A 20,321-nucleotide genomic window follows, 5' to 3' on the forward strand; every position below is an offset into this window, starting at 1 on the left:
GCTGTTATCAGTTTATCATGCAGCTGTTATCAGTTTATCATGCAGATATTAGCAGTTTATCATGCAGATATTAGCAGTTTATCATGCAGATATTAGCACTTTATCATGCAGCTGTTAGCAGTTTATCATGCAGCTGTTATCAGTTTATCATGCAGATATTAGCAGTTTATCATGCAGCTGTTATCAGTTTATCATGCAGCTGTTATCAGTTTATCATGCAGCTGTTATCAGTTTATCATGCAGATATTAGCAGTTTATCATGCAGCTGTTATCAGTTTATCATGCAGATATTAGCAGTTTATCATGCAGCGGTTTGCAGGTTTTGCAGATGTGAAGTGAAGCTGTAAAGGTCAGTGTGATGGATGGAGACAATTTGTTGGGTATAAAGAGAGAAGACACTCTGATCCAGCCATAGAAATACTTTGTATGATAAAAGTAAAGAAATTTACTAGAACATAATTTTTAAAAACATGGAAACTGTTTATTATTTTAGTTCATTCAGTCTATAGTTTGTGCATTTTTAGTTGCTGCCTGTTTCTATGAAATGTAGGCAATAATGTAAATGTTATGTGTGTTTCTGTTTGTCTGTTAGTAAAATATCTATTAGTGGACTAACATTAATAAAACAGTTACAGTGTAAGTATTGAGTGTACGTCTACAACTTCTTTACAAACTAAACTAATCTTTCAAAGATTCCCTGAATCGGATCTGAGCATCTGATAAATCCCAGGTTAGGTTCAGGTTCAGGTTTGTTGTTTCTGATTTATCACCTCGCAGTCGGAGCTGCAGGTAGTCGGGTTACTATCTCAGGTGCAGTTCCTCCTCCGGGTTTCTGCTGTGCATCAGTCCAGGAACAGGGTCCGACAACAGAACAGGCAGACAAAATGTGAAATAAACCTCCTCAACGTTACTCAGCAGCAGAACACGAGCTGAAACCAGGGTTTGATGATGATGAAGGTGGTGAAGGTGGTGACCCAGCTGATGTAACGGTTCTGCTGGTGTCTGTCGGTGTGCAGATAAATAATGCAGAGTCATGTTTAACCTGCACAGTTTCAGTTACTGACCATGACCCGGTCGTGTAGGAGGAGAAGAGGAACAGGAAGAGGAACAGGAACAGGAAGAGGAAGAGGTGGGGGAAGAGACAGAGGAGGGAGAAGAGGAAGAGGAGGGAAAAGAGGAAGATGAGTCTATAGAGATCAGCAAAGTTTCACCCTAAAGTTTTAGACCACCTTAACAGTTTATTTGTTTGTTTTGTTGTTTGTTTATTTTCACATTTTCTGTTATTTATTTATGTTTTATCTTTTTAAAGGACAGCAGCTGGCAGGCTTTAGTTTAAAGAGGGCGCCTGTTAGTTTGCTGAAATGAAAAGAACCTGTAGGACCTAACTCAGTAAGCCTTCTGGTGTCTCGTCTCTCAGAGGAGATCCAGACCGCTGTGACATCTGGGGCAACACTCCGCTTCATCTGGCCGCCGCCAACGCTCACCTCAACTGTCTGTCCTTCCTGGTGGCCTTCGGTGCCAACGTGTGGTGTCTGGACAACGACTACCACACACCCTTGGACATGGCCGCCTCCAAGGGCCACATGGACTGCGTCCGCTACCTGGACTCCATCGCCGCCAAGCAGATCACCCTCAACGCGAAGCTGGTCAGCAAGCTCAAAGACCGGGCGTTTCACGCCGCGGAGCGTCGCATCAAGGACTGCGAGAAGCTCCAGAGGAAGCACCACGAGCGAATGGAGAGGAAGTTCATGAAGGAGTCTGCGGGTTTCGACAACATGGACGCCATCAGCTTCTCCAGCTACACCAGCAGCAGCACGCTGAGCCGCAAGTTCAACACCGTCACCTCCAACATGCCATACTCACAGGTGGTGTAGTTCACGTTTAAGAACCAAAGACCACCTGTGGCTCAGTTTAGGCTCTGTTCACACCAACAGGAAATACTTTGCTACATTTTTATCTGGTTGACCTCCTTCACATGAGACGACTTTATAACAAGAAGCATGTGTTACTGACTCATGAATTAAATGTTAGAAGCTTATCAGCCTCTAAAACAAAGGTTAGTTAGGACAAATTTCTGGACTTCAGTCAAATCCCATTTTCTGATGTTACCCGAACGTCTAAATGAACCCACAGCTGTTAATCTGAAGTCACAGGAGGTCTTGGTTCTAATTAATATCCTTTCCAGAAGCTGTTCTTCACTGATTTGTTTAAATGATGCACTGAAGATCTCAGTTTCTGAAGTTACACTTTCCTCTCCAGGCCACCCTGCATTCGACAGCCAAGGGCAAAGCCAAGATACAGAGGAAACTGGAGAAGAAGAAGGTTGATGGGACGTTTAAGATCTACGAGGACGGGAGGAGGAGTGTACGCTCGCTGTCCGGACTGCAGCTGGGAAACGATGTCATGTTCCTCAAACAAGGCACCTACGCCAGCCCCAAGGAGCGCACTCGTCTCAACATCCGGGACATGTTCCCCAGAGACATGGACGATGACGTTGAGACCGTCTCCCGTGCCATGAGCGACCCAGGTCTCTACGAGGCTGCGTTTTCAGAAATCAGCGCTGACTCTGGGCGTGATTCTCTGTTCACCCGCCCCGGGCTCGGCACCATGGTGTTCAGGAGGAACTATATGACGGCTGGCATGTTTGGGATCGGAGGACGGAACGAAGGAAGCGTGGCGGGAAGCGAACCCATCGGCCGAGCGCCTAACGTCCGCCTGCGTGGACGGCTGCCCCGACGCGCCTCCAGCTTTGATGAGGACAGCATTGGCAGCGCCTACAGCCTGCAGGAAAAAAACCTGCAGGAGCTGCCCTGGGAAGACGTGGACGTTGGGCTGGACGAGGACATGGAGCCTGAACACAATCCTCTGGAGACGTTCCTGGCCTCTCAGGGCCTCGGAGAGTTCATGTCCATTTTCCTTCGGGAAAAGATCGACCTGGAGGCTCTGCTGCTCTGTTCAGAACAGGACTTGACGAGCATTCACATCCCCTTGGGCCCCAGAAAAAAACTGTTGGACGCCTGTAAGAGACGATTGGACACGCTCGAGGAACCAGATGCTATTGAAGACACCGAGCTTTGACTTTCAGGCTGTTTCATATTTTAACATATTACAACATATTTTGTTTTATTAGAAAAGTATCATCACCTTTTCCCCTGTAAATAAACACAAACAACTTTATTCATCATTTCATTTGAATCATATGTCATGTTGCTCACTGCTGGAACAGCGCCATCTGCTGTCCATTTGTTGTAACTGCAGGAAGTTTAAAACGAGGCCTCCGGCAGGTGATGGGGCCTGTGCTGGGTTTTTATATTAGTTTGTTATTGTCAGTTTATTCCAAACTTTTAAATTAAAACAGTACAGCTTTGGATATACAGAAAACTCATACATACTGAATCAGTCAACAACTTGCACAAAGTAAACATTATTTTAATCATAGTAATCCGGTGTCTGTAATTCTTCAAAAACTGAATGTCTAAAAGAAATAACATTGGCAGGCGTATCCACATATACACATACACAAAGCTACCTAATGTAATTTATGTACATTCACCCACCTATTCTCACATTTACACATACTAACACTCCAAAACCAACTCAGAATCATTATATTTTCATAATTAGTTAATCAGGCTTTTCTACATATACATACTTCTTGAACATAATTGTGTTCCATAATTTAACTCCACAAACAGAAATACAAATCTTTTTATCTGCAGTCAGACCCGAGCACTGAAGGTGATGTGGAGAGCCAGTTCAAACTGTAAAATGTATCTGACAAAGAGTCCCCGCCAGAAAACAACTGCAGGCTCGAGTCAAGGCTCCTGAGGAACGCCAGCACCTGTTCACAAACACAAGCTTCAAGGTCTTGATTAAAGGACCTGACCTTAACAACAGGATGAGAAAACAGACCTTTTGATTATTATTATCATGGTTTAATTTTTTCTTATTCCGTTTGCTGCTTCACCTGAGGTGCAACTTGTTTACATCACAAGTATTCAGAGGTTTTCACCTCACAGAAAGAGTTGAACTGAACTTCTTTTGGGGGGCAGTTCATAACTCCATTTAATTGAATGCACATCTATAAAGTAGTTGTCTGTTCTACACAGTAGTAGTTCTAGTTGTATATCTATTAAATTAAATTGTTTATTAAGAAGGCAACTTTTGGCCATATGTCTTGTTCAGCTAAACACGTCAGCTTTTAAAGGACACAATTAGTTTTGTGGTTTTACTTTAAACTAAAAGTAATTTTCTTCATTATGATGGTATGTCAGAGAAATCTGGTTCCTTCGAAGTAATTTAATGAAGCTGACAGGTTAAGAGAAATACATGGCAGTCTCTGCTCTCAGCTTATTTTAGAGCCAATAAATAATCTGAGTTGGGAGAGTCCAAACAGTAGAGAGACAAGTACACAGCCCTGTAGTCCACCATTAACCCAAAAAGTGCAGATTCGCCATCTTAAAGGAATGTATTGTAGGTGATTGTGTAGTTTCAATTACTGCGAAGAAGAGTGAGATGGTAAAGTTCAGGGAACTGTAGTTGGAGACGATGGATGTCGGTCAGTAGTTGTGCAGAACTCAGGATCAAGGTGCACGTGTATAGTTTAGGTTGACTACAGCAGATTTAAAGCTCAGTGGCAAAATGCCCGAGGTAAACAGAAGACCTTTGAGTGCTGAATGTTGGAAGATGCCATGAACCAGTCATTCCAGTTGAATGAGAATAAAACTGGTGAAAATTCCCTGTGCAATGTTTTTACTGTTCAGAGGCCTAAAGGAAACGGTTGGTCATATTTGTTTTTATTTTAAAAGTGGCAACAGAATTCTCAGAATGAACCAACGCATGTCATCACCAGCATGATGACGCTCCTCACCCTGTCTGTAAGGCTGTGCCCGGCAGCTGCTTGTATCCAGGACTGTTTTCCTTTTGACCATCGGTGAATGAAGGATCATCGATTGATCAGAAATCTGAGAAATGAGCTGTTGGGTTCAGCTCCTTCATCATCACGATAGAATGGAAGAACATCTTTTGTCTGCGAGGCATCAGTCTGCTGGTCCGTCTTGCCATCAGTCGTGAACAAGACTCCCAGATAGTTGAACTCCTCCACTTGAGGATAAACCTGACCTCAATTCAATTCAATTTATTTATAAAGCACCAAATCACAACAAAGTTGTCTCAGGGCACTTTACAAAAACATTCACATACATAAAAGCCAGTTAGTAAAGTTCTCTATCTAAGGAACCCAGCAGACAAGTTGAATCTTGGCTTCGTTGCAGTCTCTCATCCTGAGCAAGCACAGTGGAGACAGTGGGAAGAAAAACTCCCTTTTTAAAGGAAGAAACCTCCAGAAGAACCAGGATCAGGACAAGAGACCATCTGCTTTGACCGGCTGGTTGAGAGGACAGGAAGGAGAGACAGACAATCATAGAATGGTAGGTCCAGATATAGGTCCAGATATAGGTCCAGGTATAGGTCCAGGTCCAGGTATAGGTCCAGGTGTCCCTGAAAGTAAAAAAAAAAACATGTTAAGGATAGAAAATAAAATGACAAATACAAACCAGGTTGAGCAGAGTAAGTAAAGACAGAAGCAGAGTGAAAAGTGTGGTCAGTTTGTCCTCCAGCAGTCTAAGCCTATAGCAGCAAAACTAAGGGACAGCTCAGGAAACCCAAGCCGACCCTAACTATAGGATTTATCAGAAAGGAAAGACTTAAGTCTAGTTTTAAAACTGAATAATGTGTCAGCCTCACGGACAGAGATTGGAAGTTGGTTCCACAAGAGAGGAGCCTGAGAACTGAAAGATCTTCCTCCCATTCTGTTCTTGTAAACTCTAGGAACCACAAGTAAACCTGCAGTCTGAGAGCGAAGTGCTCTGTTAGTAAAATATGGAACAATAAGATCTGTAATATAAGATGGAGCTAGGTTGTTGAGAGCTTTGTAGGTTAGAAGTAAGATTTTGAATTCTATTCTGGATTTGACAGGGAGCCAATGGAGAGAAGCTAAAACTGGAGAGATATGATCTCTCCCAGTAACTCCAGTTAAGACTCTGGCAGCAGCATTTTGGATCAACTGAAGACGTTTTAAAGAAATATTTGGACACCCAGATAATAAACCGTTGCAATAGTCCAGTCTAGACGTGACAAATGCATGGACCAGTTTTTCTGCATCATCTTTAGATCAGATGTTTCTAATGTTAGTGATATTACGCAGGTGGAAGAAGGAGGTTCTAGTAACGTTTTTAATGTGGGGGATAAAAGACACGTCCTGATCAAAAATAACACCAAGATTTTTAACATTAGAGCTGGAGGACAGATTAATGCATCTAAGGAGGGAGAAAGACTGAAACATTCATTCCTAAGGTGCTCAGGTCCAAAAACCAAAACCTCAGTCTTGTCTGTTCAACAGGAGAAAATTAAGGGTCATCCAGGTTTTTATGTCTTTAAGACATGCTTGTAGTCTAAGTAGCTGATTGGATTCATTGGGTTTAATGGACAAATATAATTGTGTATCATCAGCATAACAATGAAAATTTATCCCATGCTGTTTAATAACTTTGCCTAATGGAAGCATATATTAAGTAAAGAGTATTGGCCCAAGCACTGAGCCCTGAGGAACTCCGTGGCTAACTTTGGTGTATGAAGAAGATTTATTATTTACATTTACAAACTGGAATCTATCAGATAGATATGATTTAAACCATTTTAGAGCTGTTCCTGTTATCCCAACATCATATTCAAGCCTCTGTAGTAAAATATTGTGATCAACTGTATCAAATGCAGCACTGAGGTCTAACAGGACCAGTAGAGACACAAGTCCATTGTCTGAGGCCATGAGAATATCATTAGTGACTTTTACTAGTGCTGTTTCTGTGCTATGATGAGCTCTAATCCCTGACTGAAACTCCTCAAACAGATTATTTCTTTGTAGATGTTCACGCAACTGACCTGCAACTATTTTCTCTAGAATTTTTAGATGAAAGTTGTAGTCCTCAGAGCCCCGAGCTTCAGCATTTCAGAGCAACTCTTCTTCTTTCCTGCTTCTCATTGTGCTCGTTCTGGGTTTGCAGTTCTCGGACCAAATGAAGCACAAACTGGGCTCGTCTCACGTCAGAGAGGCAGCGGGTCCAGGAGGAACTGCTGCCTCCATGACACAGGTCATGACACCTGAATGTTGTAGAAGGAAAGATGGGATGTTGCAGTGAGGAGTCAAATAAATGTCGCCTCAGCATTTCTTTTTATTCATAACTTTTTTAAAGTTTTATATGCTTGGTGTCTTATGAACCATGTCAATGCAGGGTGGTGCAGTGGTTTGTGCTGCTCCCTCACATCAAAGTTTTTGTGGGTTTAAATCTTGGCTGAAGCATTTCTGCATGGAGTTTGCATGTTCTCTCTGTCACAAGACATGTATGTAAGGTGAACTGTGCCTAAGCATCAAATGCAGCCTGAAGGCCTGTTGAAACAGTTTATTCTTTATCTGATCAATAAATCTCATGCTTGAGTCCTGAAATCAGGATGTTTGTTTTCACAGGCCCACACATGACCAAATATTAAACATGGGTAAATCTGGTTCGTCGTTTGTTCATTTTTCTTCATAAAACAATGAAATTATACAATTTAACATGAAATCAGAAAAGAAGCGGTAACTTTTTTAGATAAAGCTTTCTCCAAACATATTATTTAATCTTAGTTTTATTAATTCTCCTCCAATTAAAACCAGCCTTATTACTTGGTTATTTTTACATTCTATATTATTGCATCATTAAAGTACTTTTAATGAAGTAAATGGAGATAAACTTCTTAAAATGTTTCTTTTAACACACATGCATTCCCCGTCACGTGCCCAGTATGGAGTCTATAGTTTGCTGGTGATGGATGTAAATAATCATAGTCTGGGTGCACACACACACCGAGGTGTCAGTGAGTGTGTGTCACATAAAGCTGCTGTCTCAGGTGACTCCACATCATATCTGGTTTCACTGCCTGAAGCTGCGCCTGAGGGTACGACTTCACAAATACTGTTATATTTTAAATCTCAACACAAATATTAAACTTTACTAAATAAGAAAATACCCTTTTTGTTTACATATAAGTAAAATGTTTAGTTCAAATCATCTATTTTTTAAATCTTTGCACTCTTTGTTGTGTTTCTGCAGCACTCTAGTTTCTTTCAAAGAACCATACCAGCAGAGTTTTTGACGTACTGGAGTTGTTCTGAGGTTTTTCCAACAAGAACCCCAGACGGGACATTTTAAAGGTGTGGCTTGAGGAAGGATTCATGATGGAGCGGTTTTGTAGATTTGGATGATGATGGATCTAATGGCATCCAATAATTCTCAGTCGGGTCATCTGGACAGTTTCTTTTTTTTAGAGGCGTTTCGCCCTCCATCCGGAGGGCTTCATCAGACAGAGGAGTTCCAGTAAACTGTTTCCCCACCAGCAGTACACTCCTTAGTGGACCAACCAGCTTGCTGGAGTGAAGATGGTTGTGTGGTGCCTGCCTGGGAGGAGTCGACGAGGGACAGGACGGCCCCCAGACACCATCTTAGCTCCAGCAAACTGGTTGGTCCTCTTAAGGAGTGTACTGCTTGGCGGGGAAACAGTTTACTGGAACTCCTCTGACTGATGAAGCCCTCCGGATGGAGGGCGAAACACCTCTATAAAAAAGAAACTGTCCAGATGACCCGACTGAGAATTATTGGATTTGGTACTTGGATGATTGAGCATGAGCTTTGTTGATCTAATGGCATCTTGGACCATTCCAAAGTTGAAAACCCTGGGTTAAGGAGGGAATATGGAACGCCCAGCTACATCCAGGATATCTCCAACCTTCTTAAGAAGTGCCTTTGGCCTCACAACCAGTCACTTTGAAGACTCCCAGACTTCGAGACAGGACGTTCTTGTAAATTTGTGTACCTTCAAATGTAATCTGAGATCATGATAGCCAGCATAGATAATTACAAATAAGTTGTCCAAGTACACAACCCTGAGGTGCTCCTTAAAGGACTGGAGTTGTAAGGGAACAACAGTGACAAACTTTTTTTTTAACCTTATAGGTGGAATTCAACCAGAAAGAAGCTGTTTCCCTGACACCAAGGTGGTGATGCTGGGGGGTGAGAAGGAGAGAAATAATGTCAAGGATGGCAGAAAGAACAAGGAGAACGAGAAGACTAATGTGACCAGAGTCTGCAGTGGTAAGTGGATCAGTGAAGGTCCTAACAAAGGTGGTCTCAGTCCTGTGGTGTGCCCTGAATCCAGATTGAACCACTTGTACTATTTCCCTGATAAACTGGAGATTGTGAGTCCAAACCTGGATTCCTCGGGATGGGAGGCGACAGAAGAAAGGCTGGACAGAAGGAAACATGGCCTGATTCATTAGAGGAGTTTTTAACATGTATTTTAATTGAGCACATGAAGAAGTAGACCAGAGTTGATCAATACTGTAGAAATTCAGTTCAAGAGAGACTTGGCCTCGGGGACCAACTTAATGTTTTTATAAAAGTCATCACTGAGGCAGTAAAGCTGAGAGGGGTTGGAGTTTTACACCAACATCTCGTTTGGAGGAGGTGGGGCAGGAACCTTCAAATGCTGATGGATGGAATCAATCTTCAGAAAAAAATCAGGATCACCTGAAACATGGAGGGTTAAATGACAGTAGAAATGTCATCAGGATAAATGGTAAATGGGCTGTGCTTATATAAAGCCTTTCTACCCAGTCAAGATACTCAAAGCTCTTTACAGCAATCTGTGCCCTCGTTTACCTCCACACACATTCATACACCGATGGGAGTCCCATCATGGGACACACATCAGAGGCAATGAGGGTTCAGTGTCTTGCCCAGGGACACTTCAACATGTGGAATAGAACCCTCAACTCTCCCATTGGAGGACGACTGCTCTATCCATTCAGCCACAGCCGACCCACGTGTGAATTACCAACGAAAATGAAGTTTGTGTTTTAAAAAGTCATTTTGAGCTCAGTTTCAAATAGACTGTGCTGATTTTCAGATAAGGTCAGAGCTTCTGCAAAGTTCAAGAGTAAACAGTCAGTTTGACACGAAGGGTGATGGTTACCTCAATCATTTTGGAAAATAACTAATCAATCAACCTTTATTTCTACAGGTAAATCCCATTGAGCCTCGAGGACTCATTTACAAGAGAGACCTGATTAATATACCTGACTAATAATATGCCTTCCCATGTCTAAGCTCGACCATTGATTAATTCAGATTTCAGTGATAAACATTTTATTGTAAAATGAGCAGAATAAAAGACAAAACCATTTGTATTTTTCAACACATCCTCTTTTAATTAGTGTGTGGAGAGAAAGCTGAGCTGTCAGACAGCCTGCTGATCATGTTGTCCTTCTCTGCAGGATCTGCTGTCCTGCTGAGTAAAAAACACTCAGAGTGTATCTTTGCTGCACCGTGTCTGGCCTCCCTCCAGAGGAGAGCAGCCCGGACACCAGATACGTGGATGCAGCTCACATGCACACTCACCTGTGCCAACACATACACCCGAAGCACGGAGACACTCTCCTGCACTGCAGCATCTTCTGTTTTCCACACTCTGAACCTCTTCCCATGACGGACACAAGAAACAGCCATCAGCCCTATTTTCCCCGTCTTCTTTCCCAGGACATTTGCCACAGTACCACCGAGGGAGGGGGGACCACACAAAGGCAGAAGGGGTGGGTTAATGCAGAATGTATGAGCCACCGGAGAGGAGGTGCAGTCGCCTCTGAGCAGAGCAGATGTAGTTTTCTTCCATCAGTTTTGGATCCATCACGTTAATTCTTTAATTTAGGATCAATAAACTCCAGGTCTGCAGCACCGCAGGGGGGGAAGGAGGGAAGAGACGAGGAGGAGTTAGGAGAGGAAGGGCCGGCCTTCTCTGTCTCCATCAGGAACTTTCTGAGTATTGACTTTCCTCCTGTGGACTCTGTGTTCTGGCTGCAGCTTGGAGGACACAAACCGCATGTCGACTTCACCCTGAGCCGCTCAGCATGCAGAGTTTACCGGAGGGCAGCCGGGACGACGGAGGGACCGGAGCGAGGAGCGCAGAGCTGAAGGACGGACGACCAGGAGCGAGACACGAGGAGCAGGAGTCCCTGATGATGGAGCTGACCAGGATGGTGCAGAAGGTGTTGAAGGAGAGCAGCTGGTGGGAGAGGAGGGGGGTGGACTGCAGCATCCTGGCAGCAGCCTTCCTCAGTCTGCCTCCCGGTAAGAAATCCCACAGATGTGAAAGAGGCTCACTAAAACTGAAACTTTTGGAATTATCTACTGTTTTCATGGTTATTCCATTATCTTTGAGGGATTTTGTTGCTCTTTTCATTCTCTTTATGCTCAGGTGAGCATTTCAGCAGTTCAGATAGAAACTAAATTCCTACCAGAATCAACAATCCTTCTGTAACTTATCACCACTGCAGGTAAACACGGCCCTGTCTGAACCACAAGGTGCTCTTACTCTTATTCCATATAACTCCTGGTCAGAGCAAAGTGACAGCAGAAAATATATGAGAGATTCTGTCATCATCAGCAAACTTTATGACAAGGAACCTGGTCAGGAACCAACAACCAGAACACATTAACGACTAAAAACACACCCCTGACATTAGAAAGAAAGTTTGAACAAAAGAAGTGACCGTTATTGACGGAAAGAGTCAGTGAGTAAAAAGATGAATCAGTGTTTATGTTCAAGCAAACATTTGTGTCTTCACCTTCAACCAGCAACTCGGCAGTTCTTCTTAGTCACCAAATTATTTAGCAGGTTTGTCTTTATTTTATTACAATACCCTACAAACATTGTACAACTTTAGCAATTTTGTAACACTTAGGACTTTAAATGTGATTTAACGTTGTAGCTAATTGTGGGGCAGTTTGTAAAAACAAGAGTAAATTTTTTTCCCGCCTTTTTTCCCAGAAAAGGTGGGAATCACCTTGGCAACCAGTGACGCAGCAGATTCTAAGTCACTGGATCTTCTTTCATTAACCAGGTCCTTCTTTGTTTTATATTCCATCATGGCCACACACATAAATCCTGTAAAGGTTTAGTGATTTTGACCCAATTAGAACTTTTATGATCAATAAGTTTTTCAATTAGAAGTTTTAGGCAGTTTGGAAAAAAGGATTTTCAGTGTTTGAGAAAATTTTCACTTTTTTTCTTTTTCCCACAGAAAAGGTGGGAATCACCTTGACAACCAATTAAATCTAGTTATAGATTTGTTTATGTACATGGATAAACAACCAGCCAACCAAATAAATAAATAAATTCTGCATAATATGAACAGATATCATAATTTAATCATTTTGGTTCAAGGAAACTGAATAAAAGCAAATATAGAAAGTTCAAAAATAACTTTTAGGGAAAACAGGAAGAGGTTTTAACCTAGACTTTCAACATTAAGTTGTAAAGTACTTTTCAAAATAAAAGTCTGACTCTGTCTTAGACTAAAATAAAACTAAGACCCAAATTATTTTGTGTTTGTTGGAATGTCAGGCAGTAGCTTCATTGACAACCATTAAAAATTGTCAAAATAAATGTTGTAGTTTTTTTTTAAATTGATGACTCTAGTTTGTATTTGAATTTTGAATTTAAAGTTACATTTTAGTCCGCAGAGGTTATTTTAAAAATGCTACAAAAATACATTTTGATTTGACTCAAACAGGCAAACGCTTCATTGGTTTGTGTTTTATTCACACAATCAAATACATTTTAATCCAACGACAGCTCTGATGGTGTGTGTCCTGCTGATTCCTGGTGTCAGACGGACTCGAATCAGTCAGGAGTAAAGTTTTCTGCTGCTGTTAAAATTAATTAGTTTTACAGAAACCTTTTCCTTTTTTGTTGTGCTCATGCTTTCTTCTGAAGTCAAACCCAGAATGAGTCTGAGGAGGAGTTTTGCACGTTAAAGCACATAGTTTGTGACTTATCTGCTTGAAATAGTAGCTTTGAAATAAGACGGATCACATTAGCACAGATTTAGAGGGAGAACGTGCTCACTAAGTCCTGCAGGCAGCCCGAGGAGTTAACGTGGTTAAGAAATCCCACATGACTTTACTTCATCTGAGTAAAATATACGAGGTCAAGGTAAAAAGTGTTTTAATTAAATAAGAACCATTTTTTCATTAAAATGCCATTTCTGATTTATTGGCTAGTTAAATATTTCTGCACAATGAAAGTAATATTAATGATAAAAGCAGCTTCTGCATCCTGATTCAGCTGAAATGTGGTTATTTATTTACGTTTATTTATTTATTTATTACGTTAACATTTAGAAACAACTTCAGATTCTCAAAATAAAACCTCAAATAAAAAACGGTTCATGATATTTAATCAACTAAATTAACGATTTGCATGAACAATCAAAGGCCTAGCTTTCAGAAATGCACGTCACCTGCCGGTTTTTAGCTGTTTATCCTTAAAAATAATGTTTTGCTCAATCAAATCCAGAATCACAAGGTCTGTATGATCCGTTAGCACTCGGGGGATGTGTTGGGGACGACTCTCAGCTACCACATCACGTTTCACCTCAATATCTGTAACACTGACTGAGCTGGAGTCGTTTTTGTGTTTGGCGAAAGTGAGCACTTTCTTACGTTTGTGCTTCAGTTTTAGATTCTGAAGGAAGAAAAATAAAGAAGACATGAATTGTTGGAGTTCATTTAGAAACAGAACCTGTTGTGGTCTGCAGCCTTCCTGCTGCTGAGCTGCTCTCAGCTGTGCTGCTTCTTGGCGGGGATGCTGCTGATGGGCGTCGCTCACGCCGTCATCACAGTCAAAGGGACTCACCTGGCCAGCCACGGGACGCTGAGCGAGTCCAAGGTCCTCAGGAAGTTCTGGGCTGTCTTCTTCATCGAGGTGAGACATGGTGTCTTATGACACCCTCTCAGTCAAAGATGTTGGTTATTCGTTTAAGGTCTTAGGTACAGTTGGATTCAAAACACACTCATTTAAAATAACAATCCTTAGTTTTTATAAGTTAACCTGATTTAGACACTGACACGTTTAAAGTTTATTTAAATGAAACAACCGTGAAATTTAGTTTCACACAAGTTGATAAAAACTGAAGTTACTGTACCTTTAAGAAAGCCCAGTACGCTCTGATTGGTCAGTTCCAGAAGCCTGAATAGGCTCCACCCACTACCCAGAGTTTATGATGGTGCTTCAATGAATGTACCGCTTGTTCACTCAAATAAAACATGAATCTTCATCATTTCTCTTAATGTCCTGCATCACAGGATTTTAGAATCAGGGTCGTGTGGAGTCGTTATGAACAGTCAGTATCTTACCCACAGCAGTCATGCGTGATCACAGTTTGTGGACTCAGAAATAAATTCTCATGAAGAGGTTAAAGTGATCTTGTGTACTCTTGTTGTAAATCACTCTTTCAACATCCTCAGTGTGGAAGAATAAACTTTATTTAACCCTCCTGCTGCCCTTGGGTTCAACTGAAGGTAAACTGAAGGTAAACTTTGGTACCGTCTGTTGATCCCCTCAGGTCTGCGGCTCGTTCTCAGCTCATGTCGGAGTCAACGGCCACGTTAAGATGCATCACGCTTACACCAACGTCATCGGACTGGGAGATTCCAGCGTCTGGAAGGTCCCCTCTCTGCCTCGCAGCCTCTACCTGTTCGTGGCCCCCCTGGCGGTGCCGGTCATCACCCCGCTGGTCGCCCTCAGTGAGTCAGGTCGAGTTCTGACCCTGCGGGGCTCCTGACGTGTCTGTTACCTGACCTTTGACCCTTGGTTCTCAGGTTTGTTTGTGTGGTTTTCAGCTCACCATGACGGATGCTCATGGGTTTGGAGGATCAGGACGGTTCTGATGGTGGCGCTGGGCCTGTATTCACAGTACTGGCTGCTCGTCCACGTGTCCGGGATCAGGTCCGTGCACGGCGCCTTGCTCTGCATGCTGGTGTGCAGAGCCATGTTCTCGGTGCCGTTCATCCACGTCAACATTTTCCAGGTGACGGCACGCTCCCTGCAGAGCGGATTCAGAGGAATTAATAAAAACGTTAACCCTCCTGCTGCCCTTGGGTCAAATTTACCCACAAGACCTCAGTTCTAAGGCCCCATGGGTCATTTTGACCCAAGGGCAGCAGCAGGGTTCATTGAGTGTTCAGCATCCACACTGTCCTGATGGTTTTTCTGTATTTTTATTATTTTACGGTCTTATTACTTCAGCTTACTTGATGCTCTTTTAGCATTTTCTAGCATTCTGCTACTTGTAGCTTTTAGCTAGCCTTTTGCTTCTTTTTAACTAGCTTTTTGTTACTTTTAGCTTTCAGCTAACCTTTTGCTGCTTTTAAATGTAATTTAAATATTTTATTTTTTTACATCATTTGGTTACTTTTAGCTTGTAGCTAAAATTTCACTATTTCTAGTTAGCCGTTTGTTTCTTTTAGCTAACGTTTGGTTACTTTGAATTACTTTAGCACATTTTGCTTCTTTTAGCTAGCCTTTTGCTACTGTTAGCTTTTAATTAAACTGTTACTTTTAGGACTTCTTATAGTTAGTCTTTTGTTGCTTTTAGCTTCTAACAAGCTTTTAGCTACTTTTAATACTTTTACCTTTAGTCAAACTTTTTCTGCTGTAGAGTTTTACCATTTATAGATTATTCGTTAGCCTATTAGCTTTTAGGTAGCATTTATTTTCTTTAAGTTTTAGCTCTTTTTTCTTCTTCTTTTAGCTTGAAAATTTCAGTTTCAGCTGCTTCAGCAGTCATTCGGCTCTTAGTTTTCTCTCTTCAGTTTGCTGATTTTTCTGTCCGTCTGTGTTTTAGTCAGAGCGTTGATGTCGTCTCACAGATTTGTTCAGTTTCTTTCCAAACATCACGAGTGAGCGTTTCGTACCGTTTCGTGAGAGAAACTGCAGCCGAACGCCGCCCCGTGCTCCCGTCAGAGAACTAAAAGGATAAAAAGAAGAAGTCATGCGTGATTTTCCCAGAACGAGTCCTGCGGGTCGTCGGATCAAAGCGTGTGAAGGTGGATTAGAAAAACAGGTTCTTGGTGGGATCTGAGGGGAGTCTTTGTTCTAACTGGGAGGTCTAAATGGAGACCTGTTCTCCAGCATCTCCTGGGGCTCCTGGTGCTGATGTTGGCTGGTTTCCCATTTTGACCTCGTGAACTCTGAGGTTTGATGGGGCTGACCCGGTGCAGAAAACACGAGCGCAGCAGATTCTCTCTCTCTCCATCAGAGATGAACTGATCTGCACAGCTTCAGGTTCGGTTTCTGTGAATTTCAACAAAAACATCAAATGTGTTTCTGCTTGCAGCACGTCGGTCTGCCCATGTTTTCTGTGAAGAAAACACCGAAGAGAATTTACCAGATGACCCACGGAGTCCTGAACCTGCCTCGTAACTTCCTGCTGGACTGGACGTTCGGACACTCGCTGATCAGCTGCCACGTGGAGCACCACCTCTTCCCCTTCCTGTCGGACAACATGTGCCTAAAGGTGGAGCTACTAAACCTTTTCAGAACATTTAACTCCTGAGGTTTCAGTTTGGAGCATCTGCTCAACAGCTCCTTTCCTGTCTCTGGTATGTTTTTGTGGCAGCGTCACAGCGCCACTTACAGCCCTTGAGAGGAACTACAGCTGTTGTGTTGTTTTGTAATGTTTCCGTGTGGATGAAAACATTTGTAGAAACTGTGCCGTGTTTTGGAAAAAGTGCTTTTGTAAAGACGCATACCTGTGTGGACAGGAGCTCCATAAGTGCAAGGTGCCCAAACCATCAGCCCTCTACCATCAAGCTTTACAGTATGAGGTGTTTGCTGCTGTGCATTATGGGTAATCAGCTCCACTTTAGTCTGGTTTTGTTCCTGAAGTCTTGATAACGTTTAGAATCTATGTTGTGCTGCCATGTTGTTTTTAAGAGAGATGAGACTCTGATGATGGTTTTTAATGACATCTTTATTGCAATAGCGTCTGGTGATTCGGTACTTCTCGTCCTATTGGACCTTACATCTGCGTTTGACACCATTGACCATGAAATCCTCATTTCCAGGCTGGAGCATTGGGTAGCCATCACAAGTTCAGCGCTCAAAGGGTTTAGGTCCTGGCTCATTTTGAGAAACAGGTCATCACTAACCCGGTGGTAAAAATGGACCCTTCCATGAAGCTCAACTGTCACGTGAGCACAGTTAGCTCGTACTGTCCAAAAGTAACCTCGAGACAGTAGCTCGTGCTTTCACAACATCCAGGCTTGATTACTGCAACGTTCTTCTTTCTGGAATCAGTCGGACTTCTGTTGCTGTAACGGGTTCAAATGATGCGGCTCAAATTTGAACCGGTACAAGCAAAAGAGAGCACATTTCTCCGGCTTTGGCTTCTCTTCACTGTCTCCTGGTTCACTTCTGAATTCATCTAAAATTGATTTTGAAAGTTTTTAAGACTTGACAGTTGCGGTCCCTCTTACCTCTCTGATCTGCTGCAGCCATATGTCCCTCAGCGCTCTCAGCAGATCTGGTGAGTTCATCGTGCACTGCGAGCTCTTCTCTGCTGCAGGTCCAGAACTTCTGTCAGGCAGGCTCCCTCTCTTACTGTTTTTGTCTCGTTTAAAAACACACTTTTAAAATCGTTCCGAGTGTTTCGTGTTTGTTTACCTGTGTTGTTTTATATATTTTATCCTGTGTCCTTTGCTCGTTTATTTTGTTGTGCAGCACTTTGGTCGGTGTTGTTGCTGTTTCGAAGCGCTTTATAAATAAAGTGTTATGGAGGCCCGAGTCTGACCAGACCACCGGTCTCGAAGTGTCTCGTAGGGCGAGGAGTCTAACACGAGTCGTTTCTCTCTGCAGGTGAAGCCTGTGGTGTCCAGGTACCTGACGGACAGGAAGCTCCCCTACCAGGAGGACACCTACCTGTCCCGTCTGCACCTGTTCTACCACAAATACCAGGAGCTGATGGTGTTCGCCCCGCCCATCACAGAGCTGGTGGGGGTGCAGTGACTGGAGGGGGGGGCACAAAACAACCCATAGTTCAGTTAAATCACCTGAAGTTCATTTTAAATTAATGCAAGATGAGTTCAGCGTTTATCTGCCTGAATATCTCTAGTTCGGTAATTTAATCCTCTTTGTTGTTTTCTTGCTATTTGTTTCCAAGATTTTTATGATTTATTTTCTGACCCGTGTTGTGTTTGTTGGCTCTTTGTTTACATGTTAAATAAAATAAAACTCTAAGAAGTTTTTTTTTTGTTATCTGAATCCAGGTTCCCTCCAGTCAGCTTTTGTTCTCATTGTGTGTAACTTTATTAGTGTTTTTGTTTTGCTTTTATTCTCAAATGCTCCCGTTTAGTTTTTAATCCACACGTTTTATGAATCTGTCCCTGGGGATGATTGTTGTGACTTCAATACACACGCGGTTAAAAACCACCGATGGGTGAGGTTTGGTTGAGCCTCGGCCGGGCGGGGCACACAGCGTCACGTTCCCCCAGAAATGGGTCAAAATGGTGAATTTGTTGGTCTGAAGCTCCTGAAGAACGAGCCACACTGTGAGCCATGGGTTGGTGCTTCAACTTTCAGAACGTGGAATAAGGAACACCAGGAGGAAAACGTTTGTCTCAAGAATATTTAGCTGTGAGACGCTGTTTCTGGTATTTTTTCTTCTTTCGGCTGTTCCCTTCTTCAGGGGTCACCACAGCAAAGTGAGTCGCACGAAGACTTGACACCGGAGGTCCTTCCTGACTCAAGCACAGACACTGAGCTACCACAGCCTCTGTGTGGAGCAGAGAGCTGCCGTTTAGGGCGCCCAGGGGAGCAGATGGTGGGGGTTAGGTGCCTTGCTCAAGGGCCCAGAGCGGGGGAAAAGAGGGTGGAGGCAGGTGAGGATGCTTCACCTTTCCCCCACATTTTAATGTTGTTGGTCAGGGGAGTTGAACCGGCAACCTTCCAATCACAGACCCACCTAACCTCTGCGCCTGCTAATGTACATTTTAAATTTAGCGATGTCATCAAAGGATCTGCTGAACATTTAGCTGACAAACAGACACGAGCTAGAAGAGTTAAAAAACAAGAATCTTGTCAGTTTGGATACAGTTAGCTTTTAGCTAATATTGAGCTATTTTTAGCTTTTGTTAGTATTTTGCTATCTTTAGCTTTTAGCTAGCGTTTGTTTAAAATGATTTGTCAAGTGTTCAGATACTTTTAATTTGTATTCTGCTTTTACTGTTTTGCTTCTTTTAGCTTCTAGCTGGTGTTTGCTTCCTATGACATTTAGCTAGTGTTTGGCTTCTTTTAGCTTGAACAGCTCAGCTTTAGCTTCTTCAGTAGATTTCAGCTGTCATTCAGCTCTCGATGCCTTTACACATAAACTTTAAAAAATTCTTGTATTTAGTTCCAATTTTCTCACTTTAAAGAAAAAGTTGTTCAATTTAAGAACAAAAAGTAGCTAAAACCACAGACCTTACCCTCAGCCAGCCTCGGCTGTTCTTCAGTCAGTTACAGTGACCCCCCCAGGTGCTGCTGCTGTCCACCCCCCTCCGCTCTATTTAAACCATCTCTAACCTCCACTCCAACAGCGGTGCATTGTCTTGACTGTCACGTGTCAGTCCTCCCTCCTGTGCTCCCGGGGGGTTGTAAGTTGTTGCCATGTCAGCTCTTTGCTTGTATTTATTCAGAAAACAAGTTTTAATTTACTCCAGCTGTGTCTGTCTGCATCTAAGTAGCTTCAGTTAACCAAAATATATTTCTGCTATTGTCTTTCTCTGCAAATAAGAAAAGATTCTTCAGCTCTGAAGAAAAAAAAATTATTATATTATTATATTTTATTATATAAAAAATATTAAATGATTGCTTTACTTCCACTGAACAGATTTACTCCAACTCATCAAAGTCCGTTCTTTATCAACTTAATCAGAACAAGGTTTTTTTTAAGTGTTTTAGTTTAAAAAAATAGCTTATTTTAAGGAACAGTTGGCGACTCTAGCTGGTGCTAACTGCTATTAGCATCAGCTAGTTAGCACCAGCTGATGCTAATTTAGGAAAATAAACTTTTTAACCCGATTTTTAGACAAACCCACTCAACCTGTGAGCCACGAGACTGACAGTTTTTAAATAACATTTTAGTTTGACAGTTTAAAGAAATCTAAATTTGTATTTTAATGCTCCCTTTTCACTACTGATCAGGAACATGGTCCATCCATCCATCTGTTCATCCATCCATCTGTTTGTCCATCCATCTGTCCATCGCATCCTTCTGTTCATCCATCCATTCATTCAACCTTTATTTATACAGGTTCGTGTCACTGAGACTTGGGTACTCATTTACAAAGAGACCTGTCCATCCATCCATCTGTTCATCATCCATCCATCTGTCCATTCATCCATCCATCTGT

General features: G+C 42.4%; 2 protein-coding genes across 2 annotated transcripts in view; both read left to right on the plus strand.

The window, feature by feature from the left end:
- The window catches only part of LOC119423862 (Usher syndrome type-1G protein homolog), a 4,898-nt gene extending 1,755 nt beyond the window's left edge, over positions 1-3,143 (plus strand). Inside the window, exons 2-3 of the mRNA XM_037691281.1 lie at positions 1,418-1,865; positions 2,260-3,143. Of these exons, the coding sequence (XP_037547209.1) occupies positions 1,418-1,865; positions 2,260-3,078 (1,267 nt within the window). The 3' untranslated portion in view covers positions 3,079-3,143. The remainder of the gene's footprint in view (positions 1-1,417; positions 1,866-2,259) is intronic.
- A 7,853-nt stretch (positions 3,144-10,996) lies between these two features.
- On the plus strand, positions 10,997-17,937 carry fads6 (fatty acid desaturase 6). The gene is made up of 6 exons (XM_037690966.1): positions 10,997-11,216; positions 13,688-13,854; positions 14,495-14,675; positions 14,772-14,959; positions 16,268-16,447; positions 17,788-17,937. The coding sequence occupies exons 1-6, from the start codon at positions 10,997-10,999 to the stop codon at positions 17,935-17,937; spliced, it is 1,086 nt and encodes a 361-aa protein (XP_037546894.1).
- Positions 17,938-20,321: the final 2,384 nt, after the last annotated feature.

This window comes from Nematolebias whitei, chromosome 17, assembly GCF_014905685.2.
Source record: "Nematolebias whitei isolate Nwh7 chromosome 17, NemWhi1, whole genome shotgun sequence".
NCBI lineage: Eukaryota > Metazoa > Chordata > Actinopteri > Cyprinodontiformes > Rivulidae > Nematolebias > Nematolebias whitei.